Raw genomic sequence first — 22650 nt, forward strand, 5'->3', positions numbered from 1 at the left:
GACATAGTTGTCTGAAGTGAAATGTCAAAATGTCCAGCAAGAAACAATTTTATTCAGTAAATCCAACATTGAACAAAGTTGTTACCAGTCAGAATGACAATGTCAAATTAGAGTGCTGTATATAAAAGTCAGCTAAGTTACCAGTGCTTCCAAATCCTTAACAGATGAAAATTGTAAAAAGCATGAAAAAGTAGTGCTTTTTATTTATATATTTTACAACAATTAATACATTACTGTATTTCTTACAGCGTTACAAAGACTACACTTGAAATGCATCAGTGATCTGTGCATCCTGACATATATATGTGAAGTAAAAATTCAATTCTAGGCAAATAGTCTTTGTAATAAGATTCCACATGTTGCTGAAGTCTGGACATCATATGTGCAACCAATGTGAAAAGTTAATTCTAGTCTCTCGAGTATTTTGCATAAAAGCATTCACCCACGGGCCGTTAGAGACTGTTACTGTAAATAAGTTTTGCCTGTCTTATTTATGAGTGGAAACTAAATAATTTTTCCTGCACATGCATATAAAAATATATATACACTTTCAAAACTCAGTGTACTGAAGCATTCTGCCAGGTTTCAAGAAAATGTATATAAAATGAAAACTTCAAATATTAGCCACAATGATGTACCCACTTCATGCTTTTCTGACAGGTATCTTTTATGTAAAGTAAAAGTCAGGCAAAAGGTGAATTTGAGAAATTTTTGCCTCACTGTAAAAAAAGGAAATGAAAAATGATTTGTAAAAAAATACAAGTTTACTCTATTGCCACAGACTATCACATTCTAAATGAGAGAGAAAATGTCAAACACATTTAATGTACTTGAGCTTAACATCTTACAAATATTTTCTTATCAGGAAAAGCTTTTATGCAGCCTGAACTTCTAAGGTAAACACAAGCCAGCATTAATAAAAAGCAAATCAATAATTTTTGTTAAATTTTAATAATCCTGCAAACCTACAAATAAAACCATCAGCAGCCTGAGTTGAGATGACAGTTAGCTGCGTTTCTATGACAACCTGGTGGAATAGTACAAGTCCTGACTTGCAGCAAAGCTAAGATATGAACAGAGTGACATTTACCCCATACAAGAAAACTAAGCTTTAAAAAAAAAAAAAAAAAAAATCAATTTCTCAACTAACATGGATTTTTACTAAGTGTATGGCACTTTTAATTAAAAGACAAGTCCTTTAAATCATCCTAGGACTCTCAAACATTTGCAAATAAATTTTATATTACTGTTACTTGTACTGTAGCTTAAAATGTTTTTCATATTTTTGTTACCCAGAGAACTAATGCTTCATAACACTTACAGAGTTTTGAATTTTTTGTCAAATATATTTGTTTAGTATTATTCAAACAGCACTTGAAAATATCCAAAGTTAGAAGGTAAAAAAAAAAAAAAAATGTACTATATAGAAGAAAATTTTTGAAGCTCTCTGCAAATGAGATATTTAAATCTTGGTTGAAGACAGACAAAAAAAGCTGGAACAGCCATGCTACAGTTTAACTAATTACCAATTTGTAAACCACAGGGAACACCATTTTAAAAATTATTTTCCATTGGTTTTTCTGCTGTTCCGTTTCCCTTATAGATTTTCTAATTCCGAGAATGAAAACACCCAGTATATGCTATAAAGATCTTTTCCAGTTACCTTTGAATATTTCCTACTGAAAGCCATACACAAAACTAACACAATTAACTAATAAGATCAAAAGAACTTCTGTTTAGAGCTATATCCTTTGTTAATATGGAGCTCCTTAAGTGAAATGAGAAGATGCTCCTCTTTCCATTCTTCAAATCTGTCTGTATATAGTGGACTACCAACTCTTCAAGAGCCAAACAATATAATAAACTACAGAGAGCTAAAAAGGTGGCAGTAATTCTTAAAAAGTCCAGTTTAGTTAAAGGAAGACATCACTCGGATTTCTCAACACTAGGTTCATAACCTAACTCTCTTGAGATATTCTGAATCAGTCTTTCCCAGCTTTGTCTACAAGAAGGACTGCAGTAGAACCCAATATACAGTGAAAACTGACATAAGGACCTTACAAAGATGGTCTCGAGAGAATCTGTGGGCAGTTTCTTGAGTTACTACATTAGTGTATATTCATTCCTGCAGCATAGGGTTTGCCCACAGGATAGTCTGTCACATGGACTATATGCTCTACTGGTTATGGATACTCTAATTGTGTTATGGACACTGACAATGAAGTGCCATCCTTCCTGCATAATTTGTCATTATGAGTTTCAAAGCCTACCTAGTATGTTGCAAATAAAGCCTTTCATGGAAATAAACTTAATCAACATCCTTTGTCTTTGGTGCATAGCTTCTAATGGATCCCAACTAATACAGTGGCCCTTACAGTTCTAGGCCCTGATCCAGCAATGCATTTAAACACATGCATTACTAAGCACACAACTCAGCTCACTGAAGTGACTACAATGTGACAATGCACATGCTTAAAGTTACTTACTGAAAGGCTTTGCTGCGATACACACTTTTTAGCAGGGCACCCCAGACCAGGAAAAAGTAATTTCTCACAACCAACTCTCACCAGACTATCTTTCAGATAACTTCCGATTTCACAACATGTGAATGAGAAACTTCAGTAAAATGCCATGTTTCAAGCTAGATAGGAGTCAACCAAAAGATGATTTCATACAGAACATTTGATTAATTAATGCTTAAAGAATATGAAGGAAGAGTTAGGCATTGCAATCCTATTAAAACCAAAAAGAAGACATCTGTAGAGAAGTTTTGGACTTTTAAAATAGTGATCACTGTACCACAGAGAAAAGAAATTTGAGCTAGCTGGGTGTTTTATTGACAGGATTTGTGCTACACTTCTCGCAATACTACTTTAGGAGCTGCACCAAGATTCCAAGTGAAGCCAATGGAGAATTACCACCTCCAATTATTCTCCCCACTTGTTCTCAGTCTAGCATAAAGGTTCAGAGAGCTTCTTATGGTTATGCAGAGTGCATAAAACATACGCTTTGTGAGCTGGCTCACAGTAGTTTCACTTGTCGCAAGAATTCTTCAACAGATAAAGAAAGATTACAAGACTTCTGTACTTTTACACAGTATCCAGGGAGAATTACTTGCCTTCCTCTCTATATGGAAGTACAAAGTTCATCTACACGTATCTAGCAGAATTCAGTTATCTAGGCAATCCATTACTTTTTGGTCAGCTCAAGGCCCCATATCAGGCATGTTAATTTGAGTGGTCACCAACATATAAATAATTTCTGTATGCTCACTTCTAGGGACATTATGCATTAGTTTAGTTTGCGTGAGTCTTTGAAAAAAATTCCCACAGCTGATTTGGAAGGAGTAGGGTCCTATAATCACATGTACCACTTCTAAGAGCAACATTCATAGGAATTCGGATACCAGCTCTGCCAACAGTATTAAGAGCACAGCATTAGCCTAGGCAGGATAGGCCTGCAAAACAGTGTTTTACCCCGAAAATTTAAAGGATTCCCGGCCACCACAAAATGTGGCAGCAAACTCAGAGCTGGACAAAGGATTGTACACATATCACCACTACATATGGGTATCTATCAGATTTGAAAATGCTGGAGTACATGTCTTGACCATGTGCACAGAGGGCGTCAGTACCAGAACTGAAATGAATCCATTGCTCTCAGTCCACGAGACCATGCTGTATCTCAGACCATTGTGTGTATACTCCTTATGGCCAAAGGTCACACTGGCCAGTCAGCACAGGACGTGGCTCAGCCACAGTCCTGACACACCCACATGTAGTGGTGATAAGACTCTAATGTGAACTGTGGGTGCTCAGCAACACTGACATTTGGCAATGAAAGAATCCATCAGGAGCTATTTCCCACGTGCCTCACTATGAGGCATGTTAGACTGGTTCCCACACCCAAGAACAGAAGAGGTAGTTGCAATGTGCAGCGGCAGTCAAAAAAGCAAACAATGTTGGGAATCATTAAGAAAGGGATAGATAATAAGACAGAAAATATCATATTGCTTCTATATAAATCCATGGTACGCCCACATCTTGAATACTGCGTGCAGATGTGGTTGCCCCATCTCAAAAAAGATATATTGGAATTGGAAAAGCTTCAGAAAAGGGCAACAAAAATGATTAGGGCTATGGAATGGCTTCAGTATGAGGAGAGATTAATAAAACTGGGACTTTTCAGCTTGGAAAAGAGACAATTAAGGAGGGATCTGATTGAGGTCTATAAAATCATGACTGGTCTGGAGAAAGTAAATAAGGAAGTGTTATTTACTCCTTCTTAAAACATAAGAACTAGGGGTCACCAAATGAAATTAATAGGCAGCAGGTTTAAAACAAACAAAAGCAAGTATTTCTCCAGGGTGAAAGAAATATTAAATTCTTACCACTACTGGGGCTGGCTCCGGGCTTGGGAAGGGGCACGGCCTCGGGCGGAAGGGGCGGAGCTGGGGGGGTCAGCCTCCCCCAGCCAGCCTATCCGGGCTGTCTGGCCCCCACCACCAATTTAAAAGATCCAAAGGCTCTGGCCACCGCAGTAGCGGCCGGGAGCCCTGGGCCCTTTTAAATCACTGGCCCCGGGGCAGCTGCCCCTTTTGCCCCCCTCTGTCGGTGGCTGGGGAGACAGCAAAAGGGGCAATGGTGTTAAAGCACTGCAGGGGCGCTTTAACGTCGTTGCCCCTTTTGCCTCCCCCGTCGGCGGCCCTGCCAGTAGGGTCCCTACTGGCAGGGCCACCGACAGGTGGGGGAAGGAGGGAAGGGGCAGCAACGTTAAAGTGCTGCCGCAGCAGTGCTTTAACCTGGGCTGCGTATGGGACAGTACCGGCTTCTTACTGGTACATCCTTTCACCCCTGGTATTTCTTCACACAACGCACAGTTAACCTGTGGAACTCTTTGCCAGAGGAAGTTGTGAATGCCAAGACTATAACAGGATTCAAAAAAGAACTAGATAAGTTCATGGAGGATAGATCCATCAATGGCTATTAGCCAGGATGGGCAGGGATGGTGTCCCTAGCCTCTGTCTGCCAGAAGCTGGGAGTGAAAGAGAGGGAATGGATCATTTGATGATTACCTGTTCATTGCCTCTGGGGCACCTGGCATTGGCCACTGTCGGAAGACAGGATACTGGGCTAGATGGACCTTTGGCCTGACCCAGTATGGCCATGCTTATGATAGCATTTTTACTCCTCTAGGTAAGGAATCAGATAATGTGGGTGAGGGTATTGCACCTGTTCCCACTATAATAATTGGCAGTTCGGCTACTGAATTCAAAAATTTAACAAAACTGACGAGAGGTGAGGATGCCACACACAGTTATATAGTGATGTGGCATCGATATGCAAAGATTAATGTTTGTAAAGGGATTTGGAAATTAATAGCTAGGTATAAAGCATTTTGTTGCACTAACACGTTGCAATCACAGACGATCACCTCAAAAGCAGCACTAGGATGTGCAACATGATTTTGAGGTTCTCTGCAACTCAGGGTACATGGACACTTCATGTGGGAGGTCTGAGATCCAGCTTGGCAAGATGTATGCTCGCTAGCTAAATCACTATATATCACCCTTTTATCATCTGTCCTGTTCTCTGCTTATGAAGGGTGAAGCTGTGTAGTCAGGATTAGGACCATGATTTGTCAATTTTTCTCAATGCACTCAGAGATATATTACTATGATATACATATATAAAATAATTTTGGACAGGAAAAATAGACATTTAGTAGCCTTTCATGTTCAGAACCCTAATTTGCTGGACAGCCAAGCAACAAACTGGAATAAGCTCTAAAGTAAGCTATTCTATTGCTCATCCAGTTGAAGGTAAAATGTTGAGAGGTAGTGGGGGACCAGCCTGCAGATATATCAGTGTTACTCCCCTGTGTAAGACTATGCAAAACCCATTCACACTGGTAAACCTATTTCAAAGAAAGAAATAATTCCTTCTGGTCAGAAGTGGGGGAGGAGAGACGAAAATCAAACTGTTGTGATTAGAAAATTTTAAAAAGCAGGGAAGGAATGATTGGACAAGTTAACAGATTAACAATAGAATACAGAGACTTTCATCTGAATCATCAGTTCAAATTCAGATCAGGCTGATACTGGCAAAAAGTTATTACCATCTGATGGCTGTTGGGAGGCTTACCAAAATGAATTTGTAGTATCAGGCCAGTTCCTAGCTGACAGATGGCCATGTGACAGAAGAACTCCACCACAACTAACAACCTGGATGGCAGCTTCAACAAAGATACAAAGGAATGAGTGCCCCTGAAGATTAAGCCATCCTCTTAACAGCAGAATCGATTCTTTAGGCAAGAGTTGAGAACCACTGGCAAGGTAGTGTGAAGAAATGTACTCTACTTCCCCAGTTATACCTACTCCACAGGCAAAGAAAGGACAACTTTCTCTCTCTCTCCAGGGCTGACAACATAGCATCTTTTTCCATGTGGACTAAGCGAGTTAAAAATGAAATTGAAATAAATATTAAAAACCCTTGCAAGCTTCTAACCTTAGAAGAATAAGTTTGTATTAATATGGCTATTGCTATACAATAGAATGGAGGTGCTCAGATTGAGGTTACCAAATCATGAAGTCACACTTGTATTTTATGCTGCCAAAAATATTGACCTCTATAGTTTTATGGTGAAAATACACTGCTTTTCTGAGTAAGGAAATGAAGCGAATCAACTCCTGTGCAACCCCAGTATGGTTCTTCATAAGCCAAATCACCAAAAACATGCTGATCTTTGGCATATATGGATCAGGCTGTCAGGAAAATTGGTGTGAGAAATCTTTTCTTTTCTTCTGATGGATTTTCTGCTGAGAATTTATTTAATCCTTTGGCTTCTTTGGGAAAAATGTAGGTATACTAAAGCAAGGAATTACAATGATATGGCTGCCCATGAATAAATATTAAGATGGTTGCATTCCAAGGATGAAGTAATATACAGATGAAAGGAAAAGCACACAGCATTTTATTTCTTTTCAGGACTGCCATGGTATAAAGAAAGTCTCACAATATGTGTGTAACACCAATTCCAGATTCACCCCTACAAGTCTAGACATAAGCCAAGCTGTGAAGCAGAAGTACAGAAGACATACTGCACATGAACAATCCTCATAAGCGACATGTAAAAAAATATAGTCCACAAAAGTATTTGGTTTCACTTCAGCTGTCTATTTGTTTTTTCTCACTTGAAGTTTTGTGTACATCAAACCATTGGGAATTATAAAACCACTTCAACCGCATACAATAATCCTAGTCACTCTAATTACAGAGCAACATAAGATGGCTTGTTGTATTTTTGATATCCCAGACAAGTTCCAATAGGGAAGGAAAAGCCTAAGACAAGTCAAATCTGAATGAAACTACACCTTTCCACTTGTATTTCCCTTTGCTGAGTAAGGAATTTCAACAGAACCATTTGTTTCCCTTATGAACACTACTTGGGCACTAACTGTTGCCATCTTGTGATCTACTGCATATGAATACCCTACAGTGCAATTTTGGGAACAGTCATTTTTGAAGTTTCTTTTATCAACTCGCTGAAATGTGAAACTGGTTAGGAAATTATTGAAAAAGAAAATTCAGTGTTGCTCCATCCACATCAATGAATTAGTATTTTGGGAAGGCCACATCTGCACACACTGTTGACACAGTAGCTTTTCAATTGCATTTAATTTATGTAACGTGCAAGGCAGTATTTTTACCTTTTATATATTCCAAAACACACACTGACAGGAGAACTGGAACTTCTGTTTAATATTAATAGCTCATTAAATGAAGTATCTAATTTTCACACAAGAACAGCAGATATTAGAAGAATATAGTAGTAAAACCAGTAACCCATTTTTCTTGGAAGTCAATCCTATAACGATGCATATTATAATCTTAGTCACTGCAAACTTGTTTTTAAAATTAATGTATGGAAACATTCCATTTAAACTTCAATACATTATTTACAATGCTCATCCCACTGACTCAAATTGATAAATTATTTGCATGATACATTTTCTCATTAACAGAGTTGGTTTTTTTATTGCATACCTTCCCTTTCTCCGCACCCTATTTAAAAGGCTGGTTTCACTTTAGGTATGCAGGAAGAAGTGAGCTCTCTCTGGCTAGTGAGCATGTGAGAGAGAGAAAGAGAGAGAAAGAATATATAAAACTTTTTAAGAAGTTCATACACAGTACTTTTTATTTGTAGATCTCGAAGAACTGGGGGGAGAAAAAAGGAAGACTAAGGCTATCTACACTGCCACTTTCTAAAACTTTTGTTGTTTAGGGGTGTGAAAAAACACCCCCCTGAACGATAAAAGTTTTAGTGCTGAAAAGCACCGGTATAGACAGTGCTTTATCGCCAGGAGAGCTCTCCCCCCGCGATAAAGCATGTCTACACTGCCCACGTCACAGCGCTGCCACTGTAACGTGGGTAGTGTAGGCATACGCTAATATAGCCCCCTTTTACAGATGGAGTAGGAGAAGCATGCAGAGGTGAAGTGGCTTGCCAAAGGGGACACAGTAAATTGTCAGACAAAAGGAGCTGAAATACAAGAAATGGCAAAGATGCAATCAAGGGGCTGATGTGGTATCTGAATCTACTTTTAATTCATTTTTTGTCAAGTTGATGGTGCCGCTTTAACGACAACAGTAGTAGAAGAGCCCATCTGTGCTTGATGCCCTGTGCCAAGGGAATATTTTGGTGGGGAACGTAGCAGGGCTAGGAAATCTTTTTTTTTTTTTTTTAACCAGTTGCTGCGTTTACTTGAAACATTTGTAATTAGGTCCGGATCAGTTCAGAGTAATCTAGGAGCAGGGCCGGCTCTAACTTTTTTGCCACCCCAAAAAAAAAACACACCGTAACAAACCCCCCCCGCCCCGCGCTACCCCACCGAACCAAAAACAAAAAACAAACAAAAAAACCCAGTGCCGCCCCGCCGAACCAAAAACAACCCTCCCACACCGCCCCGCCGAACCAAAAACACCCCCTCCCCCCCGAGTGCCGCCCCGCCAAACCAAAAACAACTCTCATTTTACAGAGGGGAACTGAGACAGAATGTAGTTGAAGTGCTTGCCCAAGGTCACAGAGAAAGTCTGTGGTAAAGACAGGAATTGAAGGTCTCTTGAGCCCCAGTATGGTGCTCCAAATCATTCTTCCCACTCTATAAAGTGCATATCATCAAGTTAACTGACAAATCCCCTACTTCCCTTGTGCATACCAGTGATAATCTATACTGATGGAAAAATATATGTAAATTTGTGGATAAGCATAATTATTTTGTGCACCAGACATATACTGGTGGCAGAAGTAACATCCACATTCGCTCACAAGATTTCACAACAATGCCATAGATTGCCTCATGACTATGTCACATTGTGCAGATACTATCAGGTAGTTCAGCTATCAAGCCTTGTTACTGGTTGGCTATAGTGATACAATGCAAAACAGCATTGAGGTCCAGAGTGATAAACATCAGGGAACTGAATATAAACAAAGTTCAAGTAGGCGCATTGCAGAAAAGAAAGCTTTTGAATCTTCCAAAAGCAGGTGTAAAAAGACTCTCTACTCAGAAGAGAAGATCCAAAAAAGATCTATGTGTGGGTTCCGCAATATAAGCTAGCAGGGGGAACTAGTGCAGTATTACCGTCTCTTTTTTTTTAAAAAAAAGCAAACCCCAAATGGTACATTACATCATTCAGTGCAACAGCATTTGCTAATAGAGAACTAAACTGAAAAGCCAAGGCACATCCTAGCTGAGTATTATACTCAACTCACAAAGTCAAGGAAAATGTATATTTACCTCTCAACTTAATACTTTGTACCACAGATGTGTTAAGAAGCATTGATATAAAGCTAACAAACGTGAGAAGATTTTTAACAATTAGGTACCAAAATCTAATCAAGATTTGGTTGGGAAAAACAAGCTCAGTTGTAAAAGTAACCACTTATAGCTATAGGTAAAACTGAGAAATCTCGCTTCATGCTGTACATAATTTATTCAGACTTTCTTCTGAACAGTTTATGAACAATCAAAAGTCAGTTTACTTTTTTTTTTTTTTTTTTTTTTAAATATAAAAGGCCTCATCAAATGTGACGGCCCTAATATGCAACTCCAGGTGCTGTAAAATAACGTTAAATACAACAGTGAAGTAGCATCATATCTAGAACTTTTCTGTGAAATAAACCTGTTCGATCTAAAATGTAGCACACTTGATTGTTTTATGGGTTGGGAAAAATGAAGTATATGTACATCACATGTGCCATTTTAAAAAATGACAGAAGTCTAAAAAAAAAAAGTTAGTGCTTCAAGATTGCAGTGAAAATACTTTGCAGCTAAAGTACTTTTTTCTCCCGAGAATTAAAATACCATTTTAGATATATTGTTTGCTCACCATATCATGGTAGATTAAATAGTAGCCTGTCTACATGATAAGTAAAAGCTCATAATACCCCATATCATATGTAAGGATATGAAATAAGAGAGTAAATTGTAGTGTAGTTACAATGAAAGATCTGCTACAATTGCATAGTGTTGACACAAATAACTACCACCATCATCACTGAAAGGTTTGCTGAACATACGAGGATATGTACTACCTCTACTAATTTATACCTATGTGCTTTAGACATTCTAAATTAAACAACTGGAAAACATTAAACAGATTTAAATGGCCTCAGGAATTCAACTTACGGGACCAGTGGAAACCAGATTTGCAATGAAGAGCTGTGTGACATCACATAGGCAAAACAGTCTTTTTTGCAAAACATCACATGTCTGAGATCCATTGTGACGCTCTGCCATTGATTCTGTACAAACAGCATCTTGACATTCATTAAGGAACAGTTAACTCAAAGCAGACCATGCAGGTGGGTAAATTATTAGCAGTATATTTTAATTTGTTAAGAGTGGACAATGTGTTCGGTTCTGACAGAGACACAAAATGGAGAGAGTCCCTGTCTCAACAAGCTTACAATCTAATAGAAAAAAGACAGCAAGATGGTGCAGTGAAGTCACAGTAAGGACTAACAGAAGAGAGTTTTTTTCCTTGTGTGCACACAATTCAGAGGGGGGGGGGGAAGGAATGGTTCAAAGAGGGATATGCGGTCCCTTCTAATCCTATGATTATTTTCACCCTTTCCACACCACAGAAGAAGATTTTTTGCAAGAAGTTAAAGCTTAACATGGGCAATTACACCTTAATTCCTCTGATAACAATGCTCATCATTTGCAATTGCCCCATACGACCAAGAATCTCAAAGGGATTAAAGCTAACATCAATTGTCTGCCATTAATTTTGTAATGAATATAGTGGTAACTGCCTATAATGAATCAATGTAATAAATGTTATACGTATTTTACTTATGTATAAACCAAAGTGCAGAGAATTAAAATGGTTTGCCCTAGTCACATAGGTAAATCTTGCCACTGGTTCAGTGAGTCCAGTCCTCTGCTATAACCACAAGATAACACTGCCTGTCAACCCCAACTCTAATCTCATAACAATGTATTATGTTTAGTATGAAAAAAGAGCGAACACACAGGGATATGGACAAACTAATCCATGACCATATACATTTCACATCAAGAGAATTAAAGCAGCAATTCACCACACTTAGTCTTCATGCGTTTGAATGGTCAGCATATATCATTTGATAATTATGCCTCAATGATCATAGGAAATGGTTTAGTCAAAGATGTGGACCTCCAGGGATCATGGACATGTTTCACTAGTTCACTTCAGCACATTTTAGATGTTGTTTCCAGGCTTGTTGTAACAGCTAATATTTAAAGACAAATCATCACTTGTCTTTATAGAACAAAAGAACGGCCAGACTGGGTCAGACCAAAGGTCCATCTAGCCCAGTATCCTGTCTTCTGACAGTGACCAATACCAGGTACCCCAGAGGGAATGAACAGAACAGGTAACCACCAAGTGATCCATCCCCTGTCACCCAGGCCCAGCTTCTGTCAAAGAGAGGCTAGGGATAGCATCCCTGCCCATCAGACATTAATGGACCTATCCTCCATGAATTTATCCAATTCTTTTTTGAACCCCGTTATAGTCTTGGCCTTCACAACATCCTCTGGCAAGGAGTTCCACAGGTTGACTAGGCATTGTGTGAAGAAATACTTCCTTTTGTTTGTTTTAAACCCACTGCCTATTAATTTCATTTGGTGACCCCATAATTCTTGTGTTATGAGAAGTAGTAAATAACACTTCCTTATTTACTTTCTCCACACCAGTCATGATTTTATAGACCTTTATCACATCCCCCCCTTAATCGTCTCTTTTCCAAGCTGAAAAGTCACAGTCTTATTAATCTCTCCCCATATCCCTAATCATTTTTGTTGCCCTCTTCCAATTCCGATATCTCTTTTTGAGATGGGGCAACTACATCTGCATGCAGTATTCTAGATGTGGGTGTACCATGGATTTATATAGAAAATATCATATTGCCTCTATCTACTCCTTTCTTAATGATTCCCAACATTCTGTTCGCTTTTTTGACTGCCACTGCACATTGAGTGGATGTTTTCAGAGAACTATCCACAATGACAGCAAGTATCTCTTTCTTGAGTGGTAACAGCTAATTTAGACCCCATTATTTTATATGTATAGTTGGGATTATGTTTTCCAATAAGCACTATTTCACATTTATCAACACTGAATTTAATCTGCCATTTTCTTGCCCAGTCACCCAGTTTTATGAGATCCTTTTGTAACTCTTCACAGTCTGCTTTGGAATTAACTATCTTGAGTAGTTCTTAACTATCTGAGTAAGAACCAGAATTAGGATTTGATCCTTTAGGTCCTGTCATACCTTCCCAATAGGACTGAAAATTAGGTGGATATTACTCTGCGTATTTATGGACTAACATAAAGGTGCACTGCCATAAACTGGTCGAAAGATTTTGACATGAGTAATTTTGACAATTTTTGGGACCAAATTTAACTAAGGGGAAAAACTGTGAAAATATAGACAAAAATCGCAGTCTGTTTTTTGCCCAGCTCCACCTTCAACAATTATTAAGGCTATGATTATGTCGCAGAGGTTACAGAAGTCACAGAATCTCTGACTTCCATTGTTCTCCATGACATTTTCTGCCCCTGGATTGGAGTTCCCAGCCAGCCCCTTCCTGTCGCAAAGCTCCCAGCCCCTGCACTGGTAGGGGCACCCCGCACTGGTGGGGGCTTGGGGACCCCCCCGAAGCTGATCAGCTGTGGCAAGCGGCTGGGGGACCCTGCAGCTCCCAGGCTTGGTGGGCAATGGGAGACCCCCAAGAGTGCCTAGCCAGCCCAGGTGCGAGGGGACCCCGCAGCCGCCCAGCCTCGCGGGCAGAAGGACCCCGCAGCTCTGACTCCCCACAGCGGCAGGAGACCCCAGAGCTCCCACTGACTGCAGCAGTGGGGGACCCAAGAATCCCAGGAGCAGTGGGTGCTGAACCTGCCTCCTCATTTTGTCAGGGATATTTTTAGTGAAAGTCAGGGACAGGTCACAGGCTTCTGTGAATTTTTTATTGCTTGTGACCTGTCCCCAACTTTCACTAAAAATATCCCTGACAAAAACTTAGCCTTAATAATTATTTATGCAGTGCTGTAAACATGCATGGTGCTTTAAAAAAGTAGAGAGACGAGATCCCTTTCCCAAAGAGCTTTAAAACTACAAAAAACAAAAACACAGGCTATCAGTTCAGATATAGGAGACTGAGAAAACAGCAATGGAGAGCAGGTTACTGTTGTACATAGTGGGTTGCATCAGCACATAGCTGAGCTACATCCCATGGAGCCCTATCTCCCATCACTATCACGAGCCAATCAGATCCAGGGGTGACAAAATTCCAAAGTGTTGCTGCCCAAGACTGAGTCATGAAAGCCCTGGCTCAGGTAGCTGCTTCAACAGTAGCTGAAAGCTGGGGTTGCAGCAGCTGAAACTGCAGGCAGAGGGGGTGGGACAGCAGGAGGAGGTATGAGGTTGCTGAGACCAAGGAGTGAAAATACCATAGCATCCCCTGCAGCTAGGAAGGAAAAAGAAAATCCAGCCCAGGATAAATACAGCCACCACAGTCACCAAGGGAAGGAGAGTTCAACCCAGTACAGGGGACTCAAGCCCTCCCGACTACAAACTCACTCAACAGGGGAGTCAAGACCACCAGCAAGATCCGCTAGGGGACTTGACAGCCTAACCACAGCCAGTGCCTGAACCTTAGATCCCAATCTCCAGTGTAGTTAACACCCCTAGGTGAAGAGCAATGTTTCTCTCACCACCATTTCATTCTAGTTTTGAGCATTGGGAGCCACGTTAAGCTATCTAATCGATAATGGGTGAAAGTCACCTACATGCTCAGGCAATGCCCAACATGATAGCATCTGTCTACCACCCTATTGGGAGAGCTTGGGAATGCACTGCCACCTATTCCACTCCCCTTCCCTGTCCGCAATCTGACCTTTGTGTTTACATACAATGCAAAAATTAGAGTAAGTACTATACATTAGACTTCCACAGTTGCATCCAAGAACTAAGTTTGGATGTACTGCACTGGCGTAAGGAGGGAAGACTTGGATTCATTTCAGCTCCCTTTCTTCTGCTCACCCAATAACACCGCCTGAATACTTAAATTTCTTTGATGGTGCAAACATTTCAAGTCGATAGACCAATCTTGTTTCAAAATACAATCTGGCAAACATGTGCTGAATAAACAAAGACTAAATTTAGGCTGTGAAATCATTAAATATCAGTTGCATTTCTTTAATGTAATATACTATATAGAAATGACATTGTCAATCACATTTTCATTTGTTCAAAGTAGAAATGCATGAATTTAAAGTTTTACCTTCTAACATGATTCACTTTATTAAAATCTTGTGATCCCAGGCTTTAAAGTCAAGTTGTATTTTTATTTTTTTTAAAGGGTACACATTCGCTATTAATTTGCCCACAGCTCAAACCACCTGTTAGAGCACAAGCACACTTCTCTGGTAAATAAGCGGCTGCCAAAATAGAAACAAACAAAAAACAAAACGAGACCCCAAAAAACCCCTGCATATTGACAAAAATGCAGTTTAAACACTACAACCATGAGGCCCCTGTACACAGCCTTACCTCAGAATCATCCGTAGATTCTTCGTTAGACCTGATTTCCTGAAAGCGATAAAAAAAAAGCATGAAGAAGAAAATTTAACATCTGTGCAGAGCAAATGATAATTACCTTACTTTTTTAATTCTACAAGCCTTTTTATTAGAGGCAAAAGGTCAATAGAGTTTCAAGTGATTCTGAATGTGTTACAGATGAATGATTATCTTTTCTGCTTTTCTTGTTTATCCATACCCATTCTGTGTTTAGGACTTGTAATCTGGTGCCACACTGACAGTCAGTGGCACTGGTTGGCTGTGATGCTACTGTTGGCTACCCTAAAGCAGACAGCAACTAATACCACATCATTCCAGAAATGTGCATCATCTAAGGCTCTAAGCAATAGTCAGGTGCCTCTGAAAGGTTTTCCCTCACCAGCACTGGGCAATCAATCTTGCAAAGCAATATCTAGCATCTCGGCCCGCGGGACAGAACTGCATGCTCAAGTGATCCACAGGCCAACTTCTGTATTTAGCCACTATTCGGCCATTAATTCATTGGCTTATTTTGAACTGGTTAACTCTTTTAAACAGTTTCCCAGAGAATTCTAATGATGATGCATATTAATAACAACTCTTCCACTTATGCACAATTCAGACAGAGTGCCTTGCTCAAACCTTCCAAGAAACTGTGCCTTTAAAACATCTGCCTTTCAAGACAATGAATCTTACCATCCTACAAAAAAGAGACGAGCCTACTCTTGCTAATCTCTCACCTGTCCACTGGTGAAATCTGCTGATGCCATGCCTCCTCAAAGAGGTCAGCAAAATGAAGATTTACTTAACGTATTTATAGTTATCAATAGCAATAAAAGGTTACAACTAATATGCTGACAGTGAACGTAAGCATTTTAACAACAGCCCGTGATATAAATGAAGAACGAACAAAAGAGAAGAAGTATTTCAAATCTTATGAAGTAATATTTTGACAATAAGATATTTAGGTACAGCATTTCACGAGACAAAGTTACAGACAATGAGAAGAGAGATGAAGGAGAAAGAAAATCTAATTCTGATGATTACCAGTGTTTCATCTTTAGTTTGATGGTCACATTTATTTATTTTCGTGCTATAAAAATGTGCTTATTGTAACCTTTAAGCACATAGCAAATGCCTTCTCTGCACGATTGAAGATCACTATTAGTAACCAAGCAAAACAGCTTAGAGAAGGGGGAAAAGTCACATTTCCATTTACTGGTTGTGACTCCATACAAGGCATTACCATGCTTACAGTCATCTGCCTTTCCAAGCTTTATTCACTACAGCCAGGCCCATCTCTAAAATATTGTCCTTAAATGGGATGCAACTGTTTATTCTCTGTTCAAGTCACGGCATGGGGAAGGGCAGAAACAATGTACTATAAAACAGGGGTAGAGGTGAAAAGGAAGGAGGAAAATCCTGACATTCCTTCAAGTGGAGGTTTGAAATATTTTTTGCCCATTGTCTCACTTCTCTTGGAAGTGGTACAGAAAGCTCAATCCAAGGAGCACAAATTCCAATCAAAACGTTTAGTGAAAGCATTTTGCAAGTTACAGTTAATATCTTAAAAGAAATTAAAAGAAATTCCATTCAATAAAATATTTAAGTCCTAAACATATAGAACTAAATTATGGTGACATGCAGAGCACTAAACAAGTGACATGAGCTGAACCACTGTACAGCACAAGGTGCAACATAGAATTTATATTGCACTTACAGTATGTTATTAGATTTAGAAATGGAGGGACTGCCTTTGTTTCATGCACAGCACTAAGCACATCATCAGTAATTAATAAGAAACTATATGAGATTCACAGTTCTGATATTCTCAGTATTCTCAAAAGGTTTCCCTCTTCCAAGAACAGAACTTATAAACAGAGGAAGGTATATAGTACAACAACAATGAACGACTGTGACTATGAAGGAGAGTAACTAGGGCCCCAGTCACATAAGCAGTTAGTTCCACATGGGCAGATCCCTGTGGCCTCATGGGGTCTCATTTCAGTCAATGAGGTTCCACAAAAGCCCAGAAACCCACCTGCACAGCATAGCTCCCAGGAGCTGGGCAAAAAAATACCAGGACATATTGTGCTACATCACAAAGGACTTCAGAAGTTGACTCAAATCACTTATCTATGTAAATGCCATAAAAGTGATTTTACTAGACAGGCACTCAGATACCATTGTGATGGATGCTATTAACACCCTAAACACATAGAACATACACAAGGGGGGGAAAGCCACACAAGCATATATTCTACATCCAGGAGTGCAATATTATTTCTAAAATTTACAGCTCTGACCGTTTATTAAAGGAAATGCTGAGCAAAAATTAAAAAGGAAATCTTGGTTTGGGAAGCTAATGAACAGACTCTGTATCACCAGATAGGACGTTGGCAGTGTTTTTCGGTGTTTAGAATTGACAGGTACCCTGCTAACTCACTATGCAAGGGAGCTACTCTGAAAAGCTTTCTGCCTGACTTCTCCCATTCCCACAGGTAAAATTGGAATAGTAACTACAGTCATGACTACAATGGGGTTTTGTTGGGATGGGTTTTTTAAATGTATGAACCAAGAGGATTATCCCGAATTCTATTTTTTATTTTTAAAATAGTCTCCTAACTGTGAACAGAAAATCCCTGATGAGTGACTAGTAGGTGACCAGAATCCCAAACAGTGACCTAATAACTATCATTGGCAGGCCTGTCACACTCTGGGGTGGAAGGGGGGTGGGGGGGAATTAGCAGTGGTGGTGTATATTTCAGCCAATTGGCAGATGCTGGTTTTCAAGAAACCTAAGAATGGAGAAATGATACACAGATGAGAAAACTGGGGAAATTTAAAAATTCCTAACCAGTATAGTTAATCTCTGATTTGGCAGGCTTGACAATGCATCTCACCAAATGCAATCTTTCATCCACATTGTTGTGGGAGGGTTTTCCCTTTACACTACATGCCATCAACTGACTTTAGGCCCATAACTTAGATAGGCAGGGAAAGAGGATCACAAAACCTAAATTCCAATGAAAGTTCACCTGCATGCACACACTATTTATAGTTCCTCTCCAGTGTAGGGAAACCCAAATATAAATCACTGCATCTTCTACATGCGAAACTGACCATCAGCAAAAGTGAAAAGACCACTCTCATATGATAGTCCATAGGGAGAGAAATGCAAACAATTAAATTAGACTGTTTTAATAATCAAAAGGTGTTCATTAATAAAAAAGTAAGGATTTTTAATATGATACTTTTATATTTGACTGTGCCTTCATGGGGTGCACTAATTATAGATTTTAGTGACAGAGACAATGGAGAGAACACAAAGGAAACTGCCTCGACCAACAAAATTCACAACATTGTAGAGGAGGTGTATATCTGATATGCAACCTATAAATACCAACATTAGGACCAGCCTCCTTCAGAGAATTTAAATTTCTCCATAGTTAGGAAGTAAATCCTGGGGAAATAGTTCTCCTAAGCTTTATTATGCCCAACAAAAAGACACCAGTCACACTGCCCAATATACTGACAAAAAGCGTGTGTGGCAGTGGAGAAGATATGGAAAAGCCAATTTTCTGAAGGCTTTAAACAAATTATATTTATAGCGTATGAAACTGCTATACTTGGGCTGGGAAACTTTTTCTTAAATCTATTTTATTCTTGTCTCACGTAAGGGAACCACCCAACCCCAAAGAATGTTCCATGGAGAGAGTCCTTTTGAGCTGAAAAGTACTATGTGTAACAGGTATATTAAAAGAAGGTCTAGAACAACCAAAATTTCAGCTGCCTCCCAGAGAATATCCCACCCTCCCCCATACTCATTCCCTAGCTTCCAGAAGAGAATCTCTCTCCCAACCAATTCAGATGGACTCATTTCTTTCTTCCACCTCTGCATTCTTGATCTTCCTCTGAAGTGAAGCAGCCCGCATGCAACAATCAGCTGTGTGCTCACACATGCTACCCTAACATTTATTACATCTGCCCCCAGATTCCAAAGATCCTGCCTTAAACCCTACCTGCCAGGGTTTATTGTAAAATATTACATTAAAACTAGGCCCCACTCCTGCCCACATTTAAATGTATAACTTTACACAGGAGTAATCCCACTGACTATACACTTAAATGTTGACAGGACTGGACGCTAAACATAGACTAGTGCCTATTACACTATTTGAAAGGCTATTACTGTAATGATTACCAGTTTTCCTTGAGTCACATACTAAATTCTAAAACTGCTGCACACATAGAACTGCAGAATAAGGTTCTTCAGCCTCAATCTTGCCAGGAGCTCAGCACATGCTGACCCCTGGACTCACTTCAAAGGGGCTTCGGGCACGTAGAGGGATTGAAACATTCGAATTGCCATTGTGGATGAGACCTGAAATCCATCTAGTCCAGAATCCCTGTCTGCCACTACTAGATAATTCTAAAGTGTAAGAACCCTGCAATAGGCAGGCATGGGATAATCTGCCGCCTCCCCGGCCCATTAGGTTTCACCCTGATATCCAATAGTTAGAGACTGCTTTAAATTCTAAGGCATGAAGTTTAGCATCTCCTACCCCTCCCCCCCCACAAAAAAGTTATCAATTAAGATAACTCTGGATATTCTGTTATACATATAAATGTCCAATCCTTTATTGGACCTTGCTAAATTCTTGGATCTGCCAATACAGTGCACTACACCGTATCAAGACCCTAATGACTATCAAAATTTTGTTTTGTCATTCGAAGATTTAACACACTTCCTTCTTTGCCCTCAGAATATAAAAGTTGCTTTTAAAAAAAAAAAGAAAGAAAATATTTAAAGGAAGCACAGCTCTGGTCTATACCATGGAATGACCATGAAAGAGATTAAATTTTGGACAAAATCTAAAGAAAGGTTTCCCTGTACAATACAGTTCCCAAGAAGAGGATTTTCTCATATAGGGTAATATGATCAATTATAAAAGTAATTTTAAACAAATTGTTGGTATATAATATTTAAGAATAGTTCCAACCCAGAAGTCACCAATAATCTTCTCTGTAAAATAATTTAAGAAACCGTAATATTCTCTCCTCATACCCAACAACTGATTGAGATTGATAATTGATTTGAAATATTACTAAAAACTTAAACATTGACAAAATCATAGCCACCAAACTCAATCAATAAGAATTTGATATAACTAATAAATGAGTGGTATTTAATATCCAATAGCTTTATAGAAGTCAAACTAGTGGGGTTGGTGATTTCATGCTCATAAATCTGGGACTTTAAGCTATTTTTATGCATATGTGAAAATGAATGAGTCTACAATATTGATTCTGAACCTTTGACAGAGATGAACAGGGTTTCATCCTCAGCTTTAAATGCCCTCAGGACCACACTGTGCTGGCATCTTCAAAAAGAGGAATACAGAATAGACTGCAAAACTGTGCACTAACCCTACACCACTCTTCTAGCCACAAAGCCCACAAGTTCTGCTTCCCACAAACATCCATTTCCCAATTCTACTCCTGCTCCTCCCCTCCAATTCCCCCCCCGCTGCCTCTGCCCCCCTACAACCTCCCCACCCCTCCTGCTGCCTCTGCCCCCACCACCCTCCTCCCAATCTACACCCCCTCCCGCTGCCTCTCCCCTCCCCCCCCCCAACCCTCCCCACCTCTCCCACTGCCTCTGGCCCCCACAACCCTCCCCATGCCTCCTGCTGCCTCCACCCCCCACAACCCTCCCTCCCCACCTCTCCCGCTGCCTCTGGCCCCCACAACCCTCCCCATGCCTCCTGCTGCCTCCACCCCCCACAACCCTCCCTCCCCACCTCTCCCGCTGCCTCTGGCCCCCACAACCCTCCCCATGCCTCCTGCTGCCTCCACCCCCCGAACCCTCCCCCCAATCCCCAGTCCTCCCACTGCCTCTGCTCCCCACAACTCTCCCCCAGCCCTGCCCCCTCCTGCTGCTGCCCTCCCCCCAACCCCAGCCCCCTCCTGCTGCTGCCCCCCCAGAAGCCTCTCTCTTCCCCTTCATCGGCTAGAAAACGCAGTGGTTTCTCCACTCCCCTAGTTTAACTCCTCCGCGCGGAGCAAACACTGGGGCTCCCACTGTGCAGTTGTCAGTGCTCGCTGCGCTGGCACAGCCTTTACCTTCTCCTCTGCTTCCGCCATGGTGTAGCCACCTGACAGTCATGTGAGAAGCCGCTGGAAGTCAGAGGGCGGTAGAGGCAGTTTGGGTAATGTAGTTTTTCTACTTCCTCTTCTGCTGCTGGGATTAGGGCTGGCAGAGAAGGAGGGGGGGAGGCCTCTGCACCTGTGCCTGCCTCACTGGTACACAGGCAACACCAGATCTTAGTGCAAACGTCTTCACTATCAGATGATAATAGTAAGCGACAGAGCACTGCTAGCCACAATCATCAAAAAATCAGGAGCTAGGCCCCAAGAAATTATGAGATTGCCTTAAAAATTACGAGCGATTGGAACAATAATAAACCTGTTGTTATTTTATTGTGGTTTTTAAACCTTTAGGGCGAACCTGGCATTTTCATGTTTTTCTCCTCAACCATGAGGGCTAGAAACTTCCTATTTTAAAATGAAAGCTTGAGATCCTGATGTATTGACATGATTTCAGAAGGTGGGGGTTTAAGAAAAACACCAATTAGGGGACTTAAAATATAATGGAGAGAGCAGGAATCCTGCCCAGTTCAGCAGGGATTAAAAGTTGTTGCTATCTTAACAGAAGTTTAGTAGGCCCTATATGAGATGAGTTTGACAAGTTACAGCTCCCATGTCACACACTCACCACCATGCTTTGCATTGGATTGCAAGTTCTTCAGGTCAGGGACCAATTCTTACTATGTGTTTGAACAGTGTCTTGCACACTGGGGCCCAGCTCTTAGTTGGTTTAACTAGTGAGAGCTCCTGAAGCAGGGACCAAAATTGCCTTCCTCCAGTGTTGCCAACTCCCATTATTTTTTTGCGAGTGATATGATTTTGGCTGTGCTAGAGGCCAGTAGGGAGAGAAGTGAAGCTCTCACTTTCTAGCAAATTTGAGCCCTGCCAGTGAGAAAGCTTCTCAGAGGGGGCTATCTACCCCACTTGCCCACTGCTTGGGGCAGAGCAACCAGTCAGAGCTGCTGTAGGAAGAGCACTCTCTTTTTCTCAGCGACCGCCTAACACCATTCTCACAAGAGGGGAAGGGGGAGCAAAAAGTCCAAGTACATAAAATGTTGTTAAAAGGAGGAGGGAGAAAAATTGTTCTTCTTAACCTCTGAGGATAGGACAAGAAGCAATGTCCTATCCTCAGAGGTTAAGAAGAACAATTTTTAAATTGCAGCAAGGGAGGTTTAGGTTGGACATTAGGAAAAATTTCCTTACTGTCAGAGTCAGGGGCGGCTCTATGTTTTTTGCCGCCCCAAGCACAGCTGTCAGGCGGCTTTCTGCGGCGCGCCTGTGGGAGGTCTGCTGGTCACGCAGATTCTGCGGCATGCCTGTGGGGGTTCGCGGGTGCTGCGCCTTCGGCGTACCCACCGCCGAATTGCTGCCGAAGCCGCGGGACCGGCGGAC

At 40.7% G+C, this 22650-nt stretch overlaps 1 protein-coding gene across 1 annotated transcript in view; it reads right to left on the reverse strand.

The window, feature by feature from the left end:
• Positions 1-21265, reverse strand: part of LOC112112030 (vacuolar protein sorting-associated protein 41 homolog) — a 141657-nt gene extending 120392 nt beyond the window's left edge. The window contains exons 1-2 of the mRNA XM_024207732.1: positions 21235-21265; positions 15103-15141 (exon numbers count right to left, since the gene is read on the reverse strand). Of these exons, the coding sequence (XP_024063500.1) occupies positions 15103-15141; positions 21235-21255 (60 nt within the window). The 5' untranslated portion in view covers positions 21256-21265. The remainder of the gene's footprint in view (positions 1-15102; positions 15142-21234) is intronic.
• Positions 21266-22650: the final 1385 nt, after the last annotated feature.

Source organism: Terrapene carolina, unplaced genomic scaffold (assembly GCF_002925995.2).
Source record: "Terrapene carolina triunguis isolate 2854851 unplaced genomic scaffold, T_m_triunguis-2.0 Scaffold179, whole genome shotgun sequence".
NCBI lineage: Eukaryota > Metazoa > Chordata > Testudines > Emydidae > Terrapene > Terrapene triunguis.